This window comes from Carassius carassius, chromosome 22 (genome assembly GCF_963082965.1).
Source record: "Carassius carassius chromosome 22, fCarCar2.1, whole genome shotgun sequence".
NCBI lineage: Eukaryota > Metazoa > Chordata > Actinopteri > Cypriniformes > Cyprinidae > Carassius > Carassius carassius.
Genome location: NC_081776.1, coordinates 1,773,828 through 1,796,373, shown reverse-complemented (window position 1 = coordinate 1,796,373; position 22,546 = coordinate 1,773,828). Strand labels below are relative to the sequence as shown.

General features: G+C 37.4%; 2 protein-coding genes across 5 annotated transcripts in view; one reads left to right on the top strand and one right to left on the bottom strand.

Moving 5' to 3' along the window:
- LOC132098658 (palmitoyltransferase ZDHHC17) overlaps positions 1 to 22,546 on the bottom strand; it is a 283,638-nt gene that overhangs the window by 62,553 nt on the left and 198,539 nt on the right. The gene's annotated exons all lie outside the window — the stretch shown is intronic.
- The window catches only part of LOC132098657 (cGMP-inhibited 3',5'-cyclic phosphodiesterase 3A-like), an 86,106-nt gene that overhangs the window by 44,932 nt on the left and 18,628 nt on the right, over positions 1 to 22,546 (top strand). The window contains exons 2-4 of one of the 2 annotated variants that reach the window (XM_059504744.1): positions 135 to 185; positions 14,869 to 14,886; positions 15,338 to 15,601. In XM_059504744.1, the coding sequence (XP_059360727.1) occupies positions 135 to 185; positions 14,869 to 14,886; positions 15,338 to 15,601 (333 nt within the window). The remainder of the gene's footprint in view (positions 1 to 134; positions 186 to 14,868; positions 14,887 to 15,337; positions 15,602 to 22,546) is intronic. The other variant, XM_059504745.1, reaches the window with a different exon arrangement.

Here is a 22,546-nt window from a genome sequence, read left to right as displayed (position 1 = left end):
TCTCTCTGTGCTGTATTTTTAGTGAGCGAGGTAGTGCGCGTAACCTCACTAGATGCTGAATAGTGAATGGTGAATGGAATATGCGCTGCGCCGCTGTGTGTGTGACTCTTAACATCCCGTCTGTCTGTCCACAGATGCTCCCACAGCAAGAATGGGACCCCAAAAGAGGAGCCCGAGGATCTCAGGTCAGTGTCTGGATGATTGAGAAAGAGCTGATGAATGTCTGAGAGCGAAAGAACATATCTGGGTCATGTTTCATCATATATAAAAAATACATATACACTTTAAATACATTTTAAAAAGATCTACATAGATATATATACAGTATATAGTTATTAATAATATGAACAATAATTAATCCATGCAAATAATTGTTATTAATAATAATAGTGAAAGAAAATGAAGCCTGTTTTGCATTTATTAAGGTTTTATTTGCCTTGTGACATTTTCAAAACAATTACTCATATAACTGCCTTTTTTCTAAGTCTCTTACTCAGTGCTTTAAGTGGCCCAAAAGAGGTGCCGGTGCTCTATTATAGCCTATATATATATATATATATGTATGTGTGTGTGTAATTATATATATACAGTATATAATTTTTTTTTTTTTTTTTTGGATGATGATTCCCCTCATCCCCTGAGGTAACAACAACTATATTGAAGGGGTTTTATATACAGCAGTCAACAGACGACCTTATAAAAAATAATAAAAATTATCTGGCTCGGCTCGGTGTTCATCTCTCTCTTTACAGCAGTTCAGTCAGTGAACTGTTTGAGTAAATGAATTACTCCGGGATATTGGTTTGTTTGAACTCAGAGGGAGTGTCAGCCACATTATGCGTATTAGAGATGCGAACCGTTTAAAACGATTCAGTTCGATTAGTTGAACTGGTTCAAAAAGATCCGGTTACATCGAAGGATTCGTTCACGAACCGGATATCACAAACTGCTTTGTTTTGAACTCTCTTACAACAGACACGGAAGAGAAGACAATGCTGAATAAAGTCGTAGTTTTTGTTATTTTTGGACCAAAATGTATTTTCGATGCTTCAACAAATTCTAACTGACCCTCTGATGTCACATGGACTACTTTGATGATGTTTTTCTTACCTTTCTGGACATGGACAGTAGACCGTACACACAGCTTCAATGGAGGGACTGAGAGCTCTCGGACTAAATCTAAAATATCTTAAACTGTGTTCAGAAGATGAACGGGTTTGGAACGACATGAGGGAGAGTTATTAATGACATCATTTTGCTATTCGGGTGAACTAACCCTTTAAGTGTTGTTCACTGTATTTGTATTTTTAAGAGCCGAGTGTGCGCGTTTTACACACCCTCTCCGACCACGTTGAGTTGTTGACAGCGGCAAAAGCGACACATGCGCTTGTTGAGATTGTAAAACTCAAGGGTGTATGGGTAATGTAGTCTCTGCTCTCAGTGGGACGAATTAGGAAGCTTGCATTGTGAAGGGGGCTCTGAAAAGCGGCAGCGCAGGCAAAAGATTAAAACCTCTATTAAAACAGATGTCCAAATGAGCGTACCGGTACGCTAAAAGCACGTTCTGGGCGCACGGAGAGGTGGCGGTACGCTCAAGAGCTATATTTGGAAGTGGCGGTACTGAGTACCGGTACGTACCGGCCCACTTAAAGCACTGCTCTTACTGTAATGTTATAATAAATAAATTGTTTATTCATCATGGTTATATTTGTCAAAATGCCTTTTAGTTATGCTTATTCAAGTTTATTATTATTATTATTATTATTATTAATTGTTGATGAAGAATCATTGAAAAAAATACAGACTAAAAACTTTGGTGAAATCATTTTCACTTTCACAGCATTGCAGTTGATTATTGCTTAATTGTCAAAAGAATTATGTCTGACGCTAGCAAATCTTAATAGTGCAAAAGTGTTTTTTATGCAAAATATAATTTCTAATATATATCTTTTTTATTTTGGGGTGAAAGTGGGGCCTGTGTGTTGTTTGTTCTGTTGCTAGATATCTCTTATTAATCATTATGACTACAATGTAAATGAGTCTGTGAGTCGGTGACCTGTGTGTGACCCTAGTGACATCATCCCCTTTGAACTTTATAACTTGAAAAAATGTATATGCTTGTGGAATTTAAGAACATTCATCAGAAACATTCTTTCATGCTAAAATATGTTTTCCCACCAAAATGATGTCACTTCCTGGAGGATGATGTTGGTAAAGAACTGCCAGGATAAAATGTCATTCTGTTGTAAAGTATTATGAATCTGTGTTTGGGATGTTGTGAAGGTTTGTTCCAAGGTAAATCCTTTCTATCTTTCTATATATATAAAAGGTGCATCTATGGTAAAGTACTATAAATCTGTATTTGGTCTCTTGTGAAATGTATTGATTAATTTTTTAAAAACCCATCTTCAGATTTAAGGACTTGTGTGTTCTTTTTAATGTAATATTATTACTACGTTCTGTAATAATAATAATAAAAATAATCTACCCGGATTAAAAATTATATCGGAAACAAGAAAATTCAGAAAGCATAATATAGATTTATGGTAGCTGTAAGGTTCCATTTGTTAAAGTTAATTAACTACGTTATTTAACGTGATGAACTAACAATGAAAAAAAAATATGTTATTTTTTAACATTTACTAATGGATTATTAAAAGTTAGAAAAGTCATTTCTGTTTGCATTATTCAATAGACCTGAGTTAACAACTAACTAATGTATTGTCATTGTTAGTTAATCTTAGTTGTCAGCTAATGGGATCTTATCATAAAATATTATCAGTTTTATAATTAATGGATGATTTATTACTCCGTAGATCATGATGGCATGACATGACCCAGAATGACAGGAGGAATGATTATTTTGTCTGTGTTTTATTCTGATACTCCCCAGCATGTGAGTGTGTGTTTGTGTGCGCACACATGCTAATGTGTTTGCACTTTTATCTAGTCCTCTTCACGGCTGGGTGAGAGCAGGGAGTAGCGTGACGTCTGTACTGACGTGTTTTTGTTCTCCATGCTCCTGCGTTTGTCCCTCGGTGCTTCATTCATTCCCAGCAGTTTAACCTCCACCTATTTCTGCCTTTGCCTGCGACAGAGAGGAAACTCTCGAGTGCTTTTCTTTCCGTTGAGTCTCTCTGTGCCGTGGCATCGCAGCCCGTAAGAAGGATGGCGCTTCCATCCATAGCGTAGCGTTTTCATGAGGGTATATGATAGAAAAGCCACTGAGGTAAAACTAGACTGCAGGAGAGCAGTTAAGACTATTAGGTGCTGACACACATACACGTCAGGCCTTACATGAGGATGAACATGACCTTAGAAATCAGTTGTCAGTCAGCGTGTCTCACAGTAGAGCTGCCAGAGCATGCAGGGCCAGTGAGGGCACTTCCCATAATGCACTGGGCCTTGGGAGAAGTGCGAGGCCATGAACTGATAGTGCAAACAATGCATAGGAGGAAAGAGCGTCTTGTATTTCTGTATGCAAACACAGTGTTTGGTTCTGTTGTACATGTAGCAGTAACAAAAGGTGACGATACGGAGCTTTAAACGAAGGTTCAACTAATACACTACTTAATTTATGCATTCTTCATCGACAGTGAGTCTGGGTTATTATAGTTAACTAAAACTAAAAATATTTTTAAAAAAATCTTATTTGAAATAAACTTTAATTTTAAATAAAAATAAGCGCTAACTGATATAAAATAAAATATATATATATTTTATAATTAATTTATAAATGTAGTTTTTCTTTAACTTGGTGTACTAAAATAATTCAAACTAAAACAAAAATGAATAAAGATTTTGGCCTCAAAAGTGTTTGTGAGCAACATTATTTCATAATCTAAATTAAACAATGTAGATATTTAGATAAATATTATTATATTATTTTCTTTTTTACAGTAGTCTTATGAAAGCATGACTTTAACTTGATCTTTAACTAGCGTGCTCAACAAGATTCAAGTTGACCATAAAGTGAAAACTAACTTTATGAAAACATCTATTAATATAAATAATAATAATAATTTAGATTATATTCACGTATTTGAACGTTTCTATGTATATACACAAACACACATATTATTATATATATCAACACATATATTCAATTATTATATTCTATGTAATTAATATTTTATTTATACTATTAGATGTTTTATGGGGCTCCTGACTAACTTTAACTAACAACCTTAATACGCTTTTCTTCAAACTGATTTCCATGAAACTGGGAAGTAAAAACTGACTATAGAAGGTGATGGTTTACGCTAATGTGGTCTCTAGCATCACATGTGGCACACAGTGATCAAGCTTGCATAACTAGAAGTGTCTGGATTTCGGGAAAATGAATAGTGGGAGGTGTGTGTGTGTGTGTGTGTGTGTGTGTGTGTGTGTTCAGTGTCTAAGCCTTCTTATCAGAAGGATATCCTCCTGCTGAAGATCGATGGTGCTCTTTCTGCTTCACAACCATATTCAGACACACATGTTCAGATGTGTGTGTGTGTGTGTGTGTGTGTGTGTGTGTGTGTGTGTGTTTGAGAGCTAACAGAGCTTGCTCTCTTTTCTAATCACCCAGTTGTTTTATCATTAGTCAATTAAGGGACTTGGTTGTCTCTTGTCTCTGGATCGTATTTGCTGCATGAAACACTGATTAGCACTTCAAAGTTCTCGTTCACCCACAAGCTTTCAAATTGCAGCCAATCGTGTGCTTGATTTCTGCCTGATTTCCTCTCATTGATCGTGGAAAGCAGCCATCTCCAGGATCCAGTGCCTGATAAAGGTGTGCAGTAGTGCAAACACACCTTTGACGTGAAGAGAGAGTGAGTGTGTGGACCTCAGGAGACCCGTCTCTTCCTCGTACCCTTCCCAGGGTGCACTGCTTCTCCCATGTGGCTGTATTGTTGGTGTTTGTGTTCAGTTGCCTTCACTCTCATTAGCAGCCGCCACGTTACGTCACTGCTCTTATACTGTACTTAAACAAAAGAACGTTCACATTATATTTTTCCCATATAAAAAAAAAGAATTATAATATAATACATTTAAACCACAAAAGTCATGTATTGCACGTAAACATTTTAATTTTAGTTCAATCAAAATTAGTGAATTAGCAAGTTTAGCTATTTTTTATTAGATTCCTATTAATGTGCAAAAAATAATTACTGCTAATTAAAATCAGCATAAATTTTAGGGTGGTACCATAAGGTATTAAAATTATATATTTTGTTAATTTTTTAATTGTATTGTTTTTGTTCATTATAGTAACACATGCATAAAATTAATTGCAAAAAAAAATGTGAAATTATATATTTGCATGGAAATATATTACAGTATATTATAAAATATCTAAATACTTTTTTTATATTTTAATATGTTTAATGTTATATATTTCAACCACAAAATTCTATTAAAAGTTATATTAAAATGGTACCATAATGTATAAATACTATTTATATATATATATATATATATATATATATATATATATATATATATATATATATATATTATATATATGCATTATTATTGTTTATTATTGAGAAAAATATGATTGATACAGGTTTCTGACAGGTTTCGTGGCTTTTTAGTGACGTCTTAATGATACATTGCGTCACTGCTCATTTGCATAAACAAACATTTTTCTCAGCTTCATCACATCCAGTGCTGGACCTGTTCATCGTCACATAGTCACTGTCAGTCATGTTCCTGGAAATCCCTAACTCTCATTAAAACTATATGACCAAAAATCTCAAGGTGCTACAAATGCACTGTCAGCTTGAAAGTCCCTTCAGAGAAACTATCAAGCGCCTCGATTTCATAAAAAAAGTGTGAAGGAGTGGAAAGGCATTTTTGTTGACCAATTTAGCCCAAACAACTATTTATTGTGTGGGCCCTGAGGTAATGCTCTTTGCCCGGCTGTCACTTAGCAACAGGCTATTTTCAATCTAAATGCTTCCTGTGGTGTGTGGAGCACTTGCAGTATCTGACAGCAGCAGTGCAGCTGAGACTCGTGTCTGAGCAGTGGACTTCACACACGCACACACACACACACATACACACTCACTGTCCGCTAAAGACAGTACAGCGGCCAGACAGACTGATCAGTGAGTTTGCCCAACACTGGCATCATGAGGAAGAGGCGTGCCACCGCCGGGCCGCTCTGCCCATATCATGGCCACCAGGTGGGAGATACACCCTATTCTTTTTATCGTTGCTAATATTCATCTGTTTCCTATGTGAAAAGTATGGATGCACTTTACTGATAAGTTTTTTCTGGATCTTGATGCTTGAAATGTGTTGCAAGTATACATCGTGCCTACAAATGTTTGTTTACAAGTCTGAAAATGTAATATTTCTTTTCTTTTCTTTTCTTTTCTTTTTTTCTTTTTTATTTGATTGATAATTTAACAGTAATTTTAACTATGTTAGTAGCTGAACATAAAGTGAAGACTGATTGTATAATCTGGAAATTTGTGCATCAGATTATGTAACAAAACTAGAATCAGATGCAGTGTTATTTTAGTATCATTGATGTAGTATTATAGTTTTAATCAGTATTTTAAATTAGATTTTTAGTTTTTAGTTTTAGTATTTTGTTGTGTTTTTGTCGTTTTTGTTCATTTTTTATTTTCTTTGGTAAGTTTTAGTTATAAAAAACATAACCTTGGCAATTAGTTGAAGTAAATTTAAATTTTTTATATTTTATTTTATCAAATTTTTATATTTTTATTTTTATTTTAAAGTTTTAGTATTTTTGTTGTGTTTTGGTCTTTTTTTAAAAATGTCTTTAGTTTTTAAGTTTTAATTTTAAGCTATTTTAGTATTTAAACTTGAGCTGTACTTTAGCTGAAATAATTAAATATTTTTTTGTTCAGTATTAATAATAATAATAATAATAATTAGTTAATGATAATAATCCTGCTCAGATATCACTCAAATAAAATCCATTAAGCAAAGGGATCCACAGTAGCTCTTGGTTTACCAAGGCATTAAGTGGAAGGATTTCTCTGTCCTACAGTATTTCCTGTGAATCACGCCGTGAGTTTTTGTGGAGAAGGAGATTTGTGGTACATCAGAGAAGCTCAGAGGTGCTGTAAATCACTAGTCCATTTACGGATTCATCCATGTCTCGATCACCAGTCAACTCACCTCACGCAACAGCCAGTGTGTGTTACGATTACAAAAATTATGTTTTTAACTTTTGAATGGAGAAATAATGGAACAAGAGCAAGGATAATATTTAGATTTGAAGTTGGAAGCTCAGTGGATTCAGATCATTAGCTTCAGTAACGTTTGAGTCAGGAATAAAGATGTCTGCAGATCAGACCGCAGTCAGACGTCACTGAATTTGTGGGACGCCACAGAATCTGAAGTAATCCGCCTATAAAAAACACCTTTTTTTTTTTTTTTTTTTTTTAACAGTGCACATTATTGACAGGGTTTGTAGTTTTGATAGAGGTTTAAAAACAGCTGGCTCTTGCTTAAGTCTCAAAGCGATATGACAAACTACAGACTCCTATCCCCACTTCAGTAATTATGAAGTGAAGTAAAGAAGCCTTTAAAGCTCTGCATATTCTGCAAACAGCCATTAACATTCTTGTGTTGTGAGGACCTCAGGCAGCTCGCTTCATTCACAATTTAGTCCTGCTGTAATTTTTATGATGCCTTTGTGACACATTGGGCGCTGTCATGGGGCGCAAAACGACAGTGATACACAATCAGAGCAGCACTGAAGTGTTACAAAAGTTTGTCACGCTTGTTTTGAGTTGCTTTGCATGCTGAAAAACTCATTCTCATGCAAAAACATGAATACATTCTGTAGGAGTTTCATGCAAAAAATAATTTGTTGCATTTTTTTGTTATTTCTATGTGTTATCTAAGTTGACCCCATCTAGTGGCCAAGGTGAAGATGCAAGGACTCTGAGATAAAAGACCTGTGAACTTCACTTGAGGGTGTGGTTGAAACCATAGACTGTATAAAAACATGGATGTAGTGTCCGTGACGTCATCCATAGACTCCTGAAGAGAGTTTTTGAAGCCTAAAGTGTGCAGAGCGAGCCGTCGCCGTCTTGGCAGCGCGTCACCGCGCGACTCTCCCGGACAATCGAAAATGGGCAAAAGGGCGGGAGCTGGTTGCTGAAGCCACGCCCACCTAGCACGACGGCTGTGACAGCAGTGGCAATTCACCTGTCACTCAAGTGGCCACGCCCTTAATTATGCAGAACTTTAAGGCTTAATATAATTTAAACGGATGAGTTATAAAAAAATTCACCCCCCTCACAGTTGTCATGAAGGGCAAAATTAGCTATATACACCAAAATTATTTTTTGCACCAGGCTGAAAACATGTTTTTTTTCTGCTGTAAAGTTGGCCATTTTAACATGGGGAGTCTATGGGATTGACTCTCTTTTGCAGCCAGCCTCAAGCGGCCAGGTGATGAATTGCAGTTTTAGTCACTTCCTTATTGGCTTCACTAGAGAGAGCGGGAGGTTGCCGCTCGGTTGAAACAGAAAGTGACTGTCTTTGATCTCTCTTTCTGACTCCTGCTCTAATCCACTTTGACTTTGCAATCCTTCACTTTACTGAGATTTTGTTTTTTCATTTTGTATTTGTATTTTTAATTGTAATAAATGTTACTTCAAGTTTGGGACAGTCAACAATGTGGACACTGGAATTTGTTGGACTGTACGTGTCAAGGCTTTTATTTATTTTTATTTTTATTTTTTTTTGTCCAGGCACCAAAGTGGACAACTAGCCACTACACATTCCAAAGTGCACAAGGCCTGTTTTGTGTTTTTGGTGCATGTGTCCTATGTTGTGTATGTGTTTATTTCTATATGGGTGGTTATAGGTCTGAGATTAGTTCTGTCTCAAATGGTGTCCCTCAGGGGTCGAGTTTAGGTCCTTTACTTTTTAATATTTATTTGTATATAACGGTAGTTTAGCTTATAAGTGGTGACACCAGGGAGAGTGAGTGTGAAGATCTCAGTGCATGGAGGGTTATAAATATGAAGAAAATCAGTAAGATATGGAGGAGTGAGATTGTGAAGTGCCTTGAATGTGAGAAGCAGAATTTTTAAATCAATGCGAAGCCAGGAAGCTAGTGTAGTCGCTGGAGGGCTGGTGAAATGTGCAGAGCAGAAAGATTTCTAGTAAGAACACAAGCCGCAGAGTTCTAAACCAATTGAAGTTTATGGAAAAGTTTAGAAGGAAGACCAGTAAGCAGAGTGTTGCAATAATCAATAGGTGAAGTAACCAGTGCATGGATGAGAGTTGCAGTGTTGTTCATTGTGAGGAAAGGGCGAAGAGGATTAGTATGACGCAGATGAAAGTATGCAGTACACATAATATTACCAAAATGGGCTTCAAACAAAAGTGTGCTATCTAGAATAAAACCTAGACTCTCGACCTGTGGAAAAGGACAAATGGCATATTTATCAATATCCGAAGAAAAACAGTCAGATTTGGTAATAGTAGATCTTGTGCCTACATGTAAGACCTCAGTTTTATTACTATTAAGATTTCAGCTAAACTTACTGGACAAATAAGGTGGAGGAAAAGTGTCAGGGGGTTTAAAAGACAGGTAGAGCTGGGTGTCATCAGCATAGCAGTGAAAGTGAATACCATATTTACTAAACATTCAACCAAGCAAGATTAAGTAGTTAATGAATAGAAGCTGGCCCAAAACAGAACCCTGAGGAACACCAGATTTAACTGTAGATGATCTCGATCGTAAGTGTTTTAAGTTGGACAAACTGAGTGCGACCAGAACAGGGGTTGCCAACGATCCCAATAAAAACTAACCTGTCAAGGAGTATCTTATGTGAGATGGTATCAAAATGCACACTTTCTTCTAGAAGGACAAGTATGGTTAATAAACCATAGTTTAGTCAGCTGCCAACAACAGATCATTAGTGATTTTAACAAGAGTCTCTGTACTGTGGTGGGGTCGGAAGACAGATTGAAAATGCTCAAACTTATTTTGTTTTCAGAGAGATGATCATGGACCTGTGTTGCAACACACTTTTCCAGGATTTTAGTTATGAATGGCAAATTAGAAATCAGACGGTAATTATCTAGGTTAGATGGATCAGCCCCTGGTTTCTTAGTGATAGGAGAAATAATAGTAGATTTAAGAGAGGATGGTACAGAGCCAAAAACAAGAGAAGAGTGAATAATTTTGGTAAATAATGAAGATAAAGTTGGTAGACAGGATTTAACATTAAAGTGAGTTGGTAAAGGGTCAAGCCAACAGGTTACCTTAGATTAGATTAGGTTAGCACTTAGATTCCCGGATAAGACACAGTATCTCCACAGTATAATGATGCTGAAAATTCAGCTTTGATCACAGGAATAAATTACATTTAAGGGAAACATCTCAGCTGGTGTGGCATAAAGGGTTCTTCCTCTTTCACGCCTCACTGCACCTCGGTATCTGCGCAGCAGCACCGTTGTGTGTGAGTGTTTCTCTGATGAGCCGAGTGTAGAAACGTGCCTACAAATGCAATGAATCAAAGCCCTCACTTTTGCTTTCATGCACATTTGCATCCCATTGGGCAGCGTGGTTTGAATGCATATGCATGGAAAATAACATGACTCAGCATCTATCTGTGTCTAGTATAAGCCGTGAGATCAATGAGACGCTATTAGAGGACTTTTCCCTCCCGGCTGTCCTGTACCACTGTTCACAATGGCCCTAATCAACCTGGACGGATCAATACCGTTTCTACCAGCAACCCCCGTTTTGTTCCCTGGATGTGTTGTTGATATCACCTATGCACACACACACTCACATTCTCGTGGGCGCACACAATCACACTAATCCGAGGACATTAGCCATGGAGAGAGTCCATTTCAGTCAGGTAATGGGCAGATTTGGCTATCACAGGATGTCGTAAAGGTTGCGCTGAAGAGCGAGATAATGTGTGTTTTTTAAGGCCGGGCTCTCTGGTATCTGTCAGCCACTCTCCAAGCCACTCTTGTTTTAGCTGTCGATAAAACACACAAACACACACATGCTAAAGTTTAAGAGAGCCCAAGTTTGGTTTTACGACCTATTGTTTGCACAGAACATCCTCTTGTTTGACAAGCTCATTGGTGACTCACGGCTCTTGATGATGAATGCTGTAGACACTGTTTTGATAACGGACAGAGACAGGAGGAGAGAGAGAGCAAGAGAGAAAAAATGTAATGAAACGAAGGAGCTGAAAGACTCCCACACAGGGAGCAATGTTGCCTCAGTCCACTTAACCTCGCTCTCCATGACTTCTAAATTTAATCTCCCTTTTTCACTTCCCGGCAGTTCACGTGTGACCCTAGTGGAAGACCTGAGTAACACACAGAGCAGAGGAAGAGTTTCTCATTCTCTCCACAGCTGGAGAGACAGATTTCTGTCTCCAGACATTTCTCAAAATCTGTTAAGAATATGCACGGGTCACATTTCACCCCACAATTAATGGATTTGTTTGTTTGTTTGTTTTTTTATGCTTCAATTTAAGCATATTAATTCTAATAAATATGACTATAAAACTCTAATATAGATATAGATATATAGTATTAACTACAATTTTATAGTAGAGTAGTTTTTATATTTATACATTTTATCATATATTCATATCTTGACAATTTAGTATAATTAAGCATATGTGACAGTAATACTTTAAATACTGTATGTGTGTGTATTTACATTGTTATTATAATAAAATACTTATATATTTTTTATTAAATGCACACATATATATATATATATATATATATATATATATATACCATATACATTATATATACACACAAACAAATTTTGACAATTAATTAATACTGTGAATACAGTAAATGGTTGTATTTATATATAATTTTATTACAATTGCACGAAACCCGATATAATAATGTATGGGTGTGATATAAATTCAATATAATTTTTATTTATTACATTTTTATATACGGATAGATAGATAGATAGATATATATACGGATAGATAGATAGATAGGTAGATAGATAGATGAACAAATGAATCTGAGAAATAATTTCTGTTTTCCCACAAGGGTCACTTGCAGGCCCCCTGCCGTGGGTCGTGAGGTTGTGCGAGGTCACAGGTCACATGCAGCTCTCATTAATACTTCACCATGCTTATAACTCCTGACCTGTGCCGACTGTTCAAGCTAATGAAATGATGAGCCAGCCCGTTTCAGACAGTTAAAACTAAACCTAGCAGATATTCATTATCCAAATATGCACAATGGCGGACAGTTTCTGTTTTTACATAGTTTTTACAACTCAAACGTTTCTCAGAAGCTCTCAATCAAAGCGGCTAAATCTGAGATATGAAGCGTGAAGCTGTGCATACATCCTCCTTGTGTTCTCTCTGTAGTAACTCAAGGCAAAATGACAGATGCCAGAGGAGTCCTGGAAAGCTTTTTTTTGTCACTCTTCCACTCTCCTCGTGTTTGAGTTTGTCATTCCAGCTGTGCTCTTACTGTGCCCTGAGAGCAGTGACTAATTATCGAACCTCACTGCAGTCTTATTTAATCACAGCGCCGCTGTGATATGAACTTACATGAGTGATGAGGAGACCCGAATGCCACACTCCAAACTTTCATTTTAAAGAAATAGTTCATGAAAAGTGGAAAATTTACTGAAAATGTATTCACTTTCAGGCCACCCAAGATGTAGATGAGTTTGTTTCTTTATCAGATTTGGAAAAATGTAGGATTGCATCACTGTCTCACCAGTGGATCATCTGCAGTGAATGGGTGCCGTCAGAATGAGAGTCCAAACAGCTGATAAAAACATCACAATAATCCACAGCACTCCAGTCCATCAGTTAATGTCTTGTGAAGCCAAAAGCTGCATGTTTGTAAGAAACAAATCCATCAATGTGTTTTAACTTCTAACTATTGCTTCCCGCTAAAACATGAGTCAATAATCCATAATAACACTTCCTCCAGTGAAAAAGTTGTCTTGTCTGAATCAGGAGAGAAATCTGCACATATCTAGCAGTGTTTACAGGCCAAAACAGCTCTAAACAAATATGTGGGTGGATTTTGATGTGAGACACAACAGGAGACAGAAATTTTCACTGAAGGAAGTGTTATTATGGATTATGGACTTGAATTTTAGCTGGAAGCAACTGTGTGAAATTAAAAACATCTTAATGATGGAATTGGTTCTTCCAAACATGCATCTTTTGGATTAACAAGACATTTACTGATGGACTGGAGTGTTGTAGATTACTTGTGGATTATTGTGATGTTTTTATCAGCTGTTTGGACTCTCATTCTGACGGCACCCATTCACTGCAGAGGATCCACTGGTGAGCAAGTGAAGCTAAATTTATCCAAATCTGATGTAGAAACAAACTCATCTAAATCTAGGATAGACTGAGGATAAGTACATTTTCAGCTAATTTTCATTTTTGGTTGAACTATTCCTTTAAATGCAAACAAATTGCACACTAATAGACTGATTATTGCCAATAATTTCTCAGAATTATTTATTATATAAAATTCAATAGCCATGTTTTCTTCTGCTGTTTTCACTGACCTGCCTCAAATTCAAAACCTACTTCAAATGCAAAATAAATTGCAAAATAGTTCCTGAGCTCACTCGAAATGTTGTTTTCTGTACGTGCAGAGTTTTCAAACCCATGCATTTGCATAATGCATCATCTGTCTATGGCACAAACGGGCATTTTCATCAGCGTGGACATTAAAATGTATACAGAAAACTGCAGTACGCAACATATTTTAGCATGATTATGATTGCTGCATAAACATAATCACAAAATTCTGTTAACACAAGCTTCAAATTAATCTCAGTACTGCTTTAATCGCATTATGTGTTTGAGCATATTTGTGTTACACTGCAATGTTTTTCTTATGCTGCTATGTGTTTTATAGAATATAATAACTAGATGTTTCAGGCCTTTAAATATGGTAACTGTAAAGGTAATATGCCAAACACCAATAAAATAATAAAAGTGAGGGATTTTGCATGATTCGCCAAGGGTCTATGGCAGAGAAAATCCCATACAGTAAGATCAGGCAAAGCACTTAATACATGTGTGTGTGTTTTATACACAAACAGAGAAAGAGTATGAACCCGACCCGCTGACGCAAACTCGTTACCATAGCCACCACTCATCTGTCAGCCTCACGTGCACAGGACTGTCAACGGCACATGAGCTGGCAGAATAAATCAAGGAGATTTTGATGAAGGGAAAAAATGTAAACAAGCAAATGATTCTACTGTCAATATCTTGCGTCTCTGTTTCCTGTAAGTTTGGTTCATGCATGTCTTGTACAAGCTTTATGAGTTTTTACAGAAGATGCTGATGAGGACAGAGCAGATCCCCATTCAGACTAAGTGAGAAAAAAAAAACAATGAACAAAAATGAAAAGCCAATACTGGTGTTCATCTTGCATTCTTGTTTAGTGGCGTCTGCTTGCAATACCTTGAATAAAATACATTTTATTATAAACAAACCGTAGCGACTTTGCTCATGAATATTAATTTACCTGACATTCGCCCAGTAGTCCTGGCTGATTGGCTTAAATCCAGAGGTTCGGTTTTTTTGTGTGTCTGTGTGTGTGCATATCTGTGTGTGAATGTGTCTAGCTACTTTGGCAAAGACAAATGAACCTTTAACTCTTAAATAAATTTGTTTGATGACTTTAAGGGTCCAGAAATGACACACTTTGTTGATGAGAGCTTTTTGGGGATCTTTGAAATGAAGCACAGTCTGTTGGCATCTGAACATACGCCCCAGCAGATGCTGCCTGTCTTGAAGATCTTCTGAGTTTTTAAGATCTCTCTCTCTCTCTCTCTCTCACTCTCTCTCTTTCTTGAACAATGACATCCACGCGGCCCGATACGAGCAGCCATCAGGCCTAATGCAAGTCAGTTTCTCCTTCCTCCATTAGTTATTCTCTGTATGTGTCAGTCCTTCATCTGCTTTTGATGTCTCTCTCTAATTCCCCATCGTGCGTGTGTGTGAATACTGTATCCCGTGGCCGTTTTTGAGGGCTTGTGAGGAAAGATAGAGTGTGAGACGTGTTTTAACTCTGTCCTCTTTCTGGTTTCTCCTGTACTTCTTGTGACCTCCTTCTCTCTTGCCCTCGAAATCTCTCCCTCTCTCGTTCTCTGTGTCTCTCGTTCCCCCGTGTGTAGCAGTACGGCGTCACTCTCTGCGTCAGTGTGCCATTACGTCAGCCCTGCATCGCGTCACCACTGAGGTGTAGATGAACTAACGTTTCTTTTTCTCTCTCCCCCTTTGTCTCTTTCTCTCGCGCTACCTGTGCTTTTAACTCTATCTCTCCCTTACGCCAACTTCTTATCTCTCTCGTTCAGTCTTCGGGCACCAGTGTGACGGTGGACATCGCGGTGATGGGCGAGGCCCACGGACTGATCTCAGATCTGCTGGCTGACCCCTCCCTCCCGCCGAACACCTGCAGCACCCTGCGGGCTGTCAGCAACCTGCTCAGCACCCAGTTCACCTTCCAGCCGCTGCACCACCGGCCGCGCCTGAGCCCCCTGCTGGCCTTCACCGATGGACATGCCTGCTCCGACTCAGAGGAGGTGCCGGAGAAAGGAGAGAGGCTGGCCATCTCAAAGGTAAAGCCACACCCTCCCAGGTAGCAGGATTTGATTGGTAAATGGCCCTTTGCTAAGCCCCACCTTAAAAATATGACTGATCTTTGCAGCTGTTGTGGTCCCACCCACTTTTTTCCATTTCCATACATTTCGTTAATTTGTTTTTTTTAATAGTGAGAAATATGTATTGTGTGACATTCGATTTTACCAAATTATCTTGAAAGAAAATAAAATAGGCTCGACTTGATTCTATTCTTCAGTCATTGATTGGATGTTCCTAAACCCTGGCTTAAAATATGATTGACCAATCTAATCTTTGCAGCTGTCGTGGCATCAGCCTCTTTTTTCATTTCTGTTCTTTAAGTAGCGAAAGATTATTTTTTTCCATATTGTGACATATATTTGGGTTTAATGAATTAACAACATAGGAATCTGTGGGCGGGACTTGGTTACGGTTAGTTGTTGATTGGATGTTGAGATTTAAGAGGAGGTGCCGGAGAAGGAGAGAGGCTGGACATCCCGTAAGGTGCTGGAATTTGATTGGTTATTGGCCCTTTGCAAAGCAACATGATTTGCCAATCTGTCCTTTGCAGCTATTTTGGCTCCACCCAGTTTTTTTTAAAAAATTTAAAGAAAAAGATTTTTAAAGTAGTCACACTTTTTTTCTTCCATATTGTGATGTACATCTGTGTTTATTGAAATTAAATTATTAATTGGATTATTGAAAAAGAACAGGTGGGCAGGACTTGGTTCTGTGAATTGGTTATTGATTGGATGTTGAGATGTGACAGAAGCACCAGAGAAAGTAAAGAGGCTGGCCATCTCAATGTTTAATGCCACATCCTCTCAGGAGCAGAACTTTGCTAAGCCATGCCTTAAAATATAACTGACCTTTGCAGCTTTTGCCATTTCCATTCCATTTCCAGATTTCTTTAAAACAGCAAATAGTGGCGGGAATTGGTTCTATGCATTGGTTGTTGATTGGATTTTTAGAGTGTCAAATAAAAATGCAAGAAATCTGTTTTTAGCCAATTGTTGAAGATTGCTAAGGACTCAGCTGCTCCGATTTGGGCAGATCATTCCACAAAGGGGGGAACATTTAATTTAAAAGTCTGTGAAAGTGATTTTGTGCCTCTTTGGGATGGCACAATAAAGCAATGTTCATTTGCAGAACACAAGTTTCTAGATGACTCTGAAGTAATGAATTTAGGTAAAGGGGTGCAGAACCAGTGGTGGTTTTGTAGGCAAACATTAATGCCTTGAAGTTTATGCAAGCAGCTATTGGTGGCCAATGCAAATTTATAAACAGAGGTGTGACGCACATTCTTTTTGGCTCATTAAAAATTAATCTTGCTGCTGCATTCTGGATTAATTGTAAAGGTTTGATAGAAGTGTCTGGAAGACCTGCCAAGAGAGCATTGCAGTAGTCCAGCCTGGACAGAACAAGAGCTTGAACAAGGAGTTTGTGAAGCATGTTCCCAAAGAAAGGACCTGATCTTCTTGATGTTGAAAACATCAAATCTGCCGAACTGGTCAGCTGATCATCAATCATAACTCCAAGGTTTCTGGTTGTTTTTGAAGGAGTTATGATACAAGATTACAAGATTAAGATTACATACATTTTTTTCTCTATGGATAAAATCGTGTATTCATTTTTGCACTGAAAAAATATTATAGGAATGGTTTTCACTCATAAATAAGAAATTGTATAATTAATTACAAATAAGTATCAAGTAACACTTTAAATAAATTATGAAATTCTGAAGCAGAAAGACTGAAATAGTATTTTCTTGTGAAACATACTCCAATAATCTTTGTTTTATTTACATCTTTGAAAATAAATTTTTGCAAAGTATAATTAGACAAGCTTTTGCACTTTAATAATAGAGTTGCATCGTAGTCTGTGGGCCCTAACATACACCCGGCACAGTGCAAGTTTGTTTGCTAGTTTCAGTACGGCGCCGTTCGCATTTTCCCATCCAGTGCCACGTCGTTTAATTAGCAAATGCATTTGTGCCCATTTGTGCCCATGGGCGTGCTGGTCTAAAAAAAGGTGTGTTCAGGTGCATTGCTATTTTAAGGAGCTGAAAATAGACTGCGCCATAGACCAACTCAAACCTGGTCTTAAGTCTGGCGCAATGTTTTTTCTTTGTTACTTAAAGAGCATGTTAGTAGTATAGGTGGGACCACAACGCGCGTACACGTTGCATATTAAACACAGAGATGCACAGCAGCACACAAACATGCCAAATATTAAAAATTAAAGGATTGCAATGCATAAGAATTTTTTGAAGGCTAATTAGTGTTTGGAATAACGGCGTTTAAAAGAACGCCGTTAGGTAACGACGTTATTTTTTCAGTAACGGGGTAATCTAACTAATTACTTTTCCCGTCGTTACAACGCCGTTAACGTTACTGAACGTTAAATGTGGTGCGTTACTATGCATTGATTTAATATGCAATCCGAACGCACCCCTGGCTCACACAGTGAGTGAGCAGGTGGGTTAATAACGAGATAAGCGATTATGATTGGCTAAGGCAGAGTCATGTGTTTCATGGTAGCCAATCAGAGCCCGTGTTTTTACACACACGCGCCAGCGGCGCCAAACACACACAGTCACACACACGCAACAGCTACAAAGAGATTCGCAGCAGCAGCAGAAATGGCGAGTCAGGAGCAATCCGATGAAAAGTTGGCTTAAGGTGGAGATATAAGCACTACTTCAAATTCATTGTAGTCCAAGGCAAGAATGTGCATGTAATGTGTACATGTAATGTGTGACACACGCATCTACAAAGCTAGTGGCCAAAAACACTTTTCTTACAAAGAGTGCAGGATAAAACTCTTGCTGTCTGTTTACGTGCAATAAATCTCGAAAGTTATGTACGAACACCTGTCCGTTCTACTTATTTCAACTGACTTGTGAAAACTGCTAAAAAAAAAAACAAATTCTTTGACATAGCAACTTTTTTTTTTTTATATAGTAACGCAAATAGTTACTTTCCCTGGTAACGAGTTACTTTTATTATAGAGTAATTCAGTTACTAACTCAGTTACTTTTTGGAACAAGTAGTGAGTAACTATAACTAATTACTTTTTTTTAAAGTAACGTTCCCAACAGTGCTAATTAAATATAAAAATGCCTACATGCACAGCTCTGTTTCATCTCAGAGATGCGTTCTGTCTTTGCGCTTGCCAAAATCCACCGTGTAAATAGCAAATCCGTCATGGCACGAGTGCAGCTGGCTCTTAAAGGGAATGGAGGATGAGACTCTGGTTTATTGCACATTACGCCCAAAAAACACCCATTACTCGTTAAGAGAATAGGGACAAACCGTTTAGACCATGTGTCCTGGCGCGCCAACCGTTTTTCTGCCGGTAAAATAGCAAAAGTGGATTTGGACACGCCCTGAGTGCACCTGCGCTGTCCGTTTAGATCGTTAAAATATGGCCCTATGTGTTTGGAGAGTTTTAAATAGAATTTCATTGAGAAAGCATCCAAAAACACAGTAAAACATTAAGTACAGTAAAAACTGTACTGTACAGTAATCTATATATTTCTTTTAATATAAACTTCATATAAAATGCTTTGACATGCCACAGTTAATTCTAGCCCAATTAAGAATAATATCTAGTCACTGAAAACCATGCTGTTTATACCTATAGGACGTCCTATGAGGAACAGAGCTTAGTGACAGGTCAATTAGGCTTTTGTTTGTGAAAATGGATGTTTTTTTCACCGGCTTTGGTGTTTTTACATTATTTCTTAGCATTGCTGCAGCAATTCATGAATGGCTTGCTTAATCTTGGTGGAACCAGTGAAGATTTTGAGACAAAAGAAAAAGACTCCATTGTGTTTAATGGTTTACTGCCAGGGCCAATACTCTGTGTTTTTCATCACACACACACGCGCTCCTTCCTCATTCACGCCAACATGGCAGGTCTCTAATGTAGCAGACAATGACGCACATTCTCACAGAAGCCTTTTAATGTTTCACCAGCACTGCAGTTAAAAATGCATGCCGGCACTTAAAGAGTAGGTGAGGCAAAAGTCACTATCTGTTTCTCCAGCGATTTTCCCGTGCTGCAGTGCTCAGCGAACATTATAAGAGATGTTTATTAAAGCTCATTCATTACAACTGGTCCATATGTAGGTCACACCCGCACTACGCTCTGATAACAGAATTCAGAGCTCCAGCCTTCTTATTTTTCCAAAGCGTATATAATGTGATATTTTGGCAGTGTGAAGAAAAACAGGAGTGAGTCTGGTTCTTTAAGCAGCGTTTTATCTGTCAGAGCTGCAGCTGTGTCAATATCGTGCAGAATAAAAACGGCATGAAATGCAACTGATGGTGACATGATCTCCTAGAAGGTCAAATAGTTGCGGTCTGTCTGGGTGTCCAGTTTAGCAGTGAAACATTTAGCTTCGGCCTTGGCAGGAAACAGGACTTCTTCACATAAATCCCAAATCACTTTTCCTGTATATTTTAACTTGACATAGAAAAACACTTTTCCTAAGGTGTTACATTTCTGCAGCGCTGCTGATCGGACGTCCATTCCTAGTGCCGGTAAACATGCATCACAGTTACCGTAGGTCAGAACCCTTAACACATTATACATGCATGAGCTCTCTGCCTTAGAAAGTACTATTGAGATTTAAAGGCCGATTCCTCTAGTATTTTCCTACTTCAGGATTTTGAGCGAGAGCATACCTTTGTAGCAGATGTTTAAAATGCTAATCTATTCAAGAACTAATAGGAAAGGAAAGTTGTTGAACTGACCGGTTCACTGCACTCTCAGGGCCTAGACTATTCCCTGCAGGTTTTGTTAGTTTTTACTAAGGCATTATAATAGCTAAAAATAATTGTGTATATTGATGTTTCTCAGCCTTTTTAATTTTATATATATATATATATATATATGTGTGTGTGTGTGTGTGTGTGTGTGTGTGTGTGTGTGTGTGTGTGTGTGTGTGTATAATCTAACTGGGACAAAGCATGCTTTTTACAATTTGTTAAATAAACTAATAAATATACTTAAAATAATAAAAATAATAATTATAATGAATAAATAATAACAAATTGTTAAAATAATACATTATGTGCACCGATATAAAATATTTTACCTACAACACATAAAAGTAAAGCATGGAGGAGTAAAGTCATAAAATGTTTCTTTTTTTAATATTGAAGAAGATTGCAATTTCACATCTTTTGAGGGTTGTTTTATACCTGTAATCACTGGTGTTTTGCTGCAAAATGACAAAATGATTATGATTGAGAAGACTGATGCTGTGAGCTGGTGCTGAGGGTGTGATTTGAGTTCCCTTCAGGAGGCTAGTTTGTGCAAAAATGCTTAAGTGGTTGCTGGAAAATTTGCTCATACCATTTTAATGAAGGGTTGTGAGGCTCTGTGGGTGATGTGTGTATTGCTTTGCTTTTTTTGTGTGTTGGTAGCATTAACTATTATTAGATAGTACATTTTAAACCATATAGGTTTGGGACATGCATGTAAATGTAAAAAGAGTTGATGAAGATATTTGGCGAATCATGAGAAACCTGTCAAGGGTCGTATCCCAATATTATATATTTTGTATAAAGAAAAAATTATGACTCTTTTAGGATTCATTATTTATTTTATTTTATATTAAATATATGAATATATTTAATAATTGTATTTATTTCGAATATTGAATGACAATTAAGCACATTAATGCAGTAATAGTATTTTTTATTGAATAAAAATAATTTTAGTAATAATAATAATAGGTTAATAATCTTTTAAACCAGTATAAAGGCAACACAAAAAATACTGCCATGATGTAGAATAGATTTTTTTTAAATATATATATATTAATTTATTTATTTATTTTTGTTTTGCATTCCAGTAAATAAAACAAAACAATTAGAAGTGTTAATGTCACATGTTGGTTGACAATTAAGCACATAAATGCAAAAGTGATTACATTTAAAAAAATAATAATAACTATAAATACAAAAAAAAACAGAACAAAAAATAGTACTATGATGTATAATTGCTTTATCATTTAAATAATATATCCTTTTATGTTATCTGCATACCAATTGAGACCATACAGTTGTTAAATTGTGATCATTTTACAGTATACTGTAGTAAAGAATTTGGGGGTTTGATATCCTTAATCTTGAAATTGCAGCATAATGCACCTTAATAATCCTAAAATAGCTTAATTTTTAAATCAATTGAATATCCAGACAAACCTCTTGACGGGTTTGGTGAGATTCCCTTGCATAGATTAGTTTAGACTGTGATAGGAAACAAATCTCTAAGCTGTCACACCGAGTGGAGAAGAGTCAAGGTTCAGTCGGACACTGCAGAACCCTGATCGGACGAGACTCGGCTCACAGACGCCTGCAACACTGACAGTCTGTCTGCGTGATAGAGAGACTCCATGGCAGGAGAGGAGACGCACGTCCCGAGCACCTTCTCAGACACGAGGCCTGATACATCCACTCAAGCATGTTCCTCCCAACTCCAGCTGACAGTCGCTCCGGCTGAATTAATATCAGGCGCTCGTATTGCGCAGATGTTTTCATGTTTGTGGCTACAGATTGTTGCATGAGAATTTTCCTGAGCTAAAAATACGCATGCGATTTGTGACTTCTGACCCCGGCGCTCACCCCATCTGTCTGTAATAGGACAGTGCTGGTCTCCCAGATTGCCTAGGGCATGCACTCGGGGCGGTTGGGAGATTAGGTTTGGGGCGTGTGGATGTGCCCTCTGCTTCTCTACGTGGGCCGGAGCCCTGCACTGCATCTGAAATATTCATGCTGCTCTCAGGAGAGTTTCTTCCCTGCTCTGACTGTTCTCAAACTTTTTGTGCACCAGTGCAAACATACTTAACTTTGAGACGCAAATGCAGATAAAAGCATTAACCAATGCAGTTCAAGTGCTGTGTTAGCGTTCTGGAGTTTCTTTGAAATATA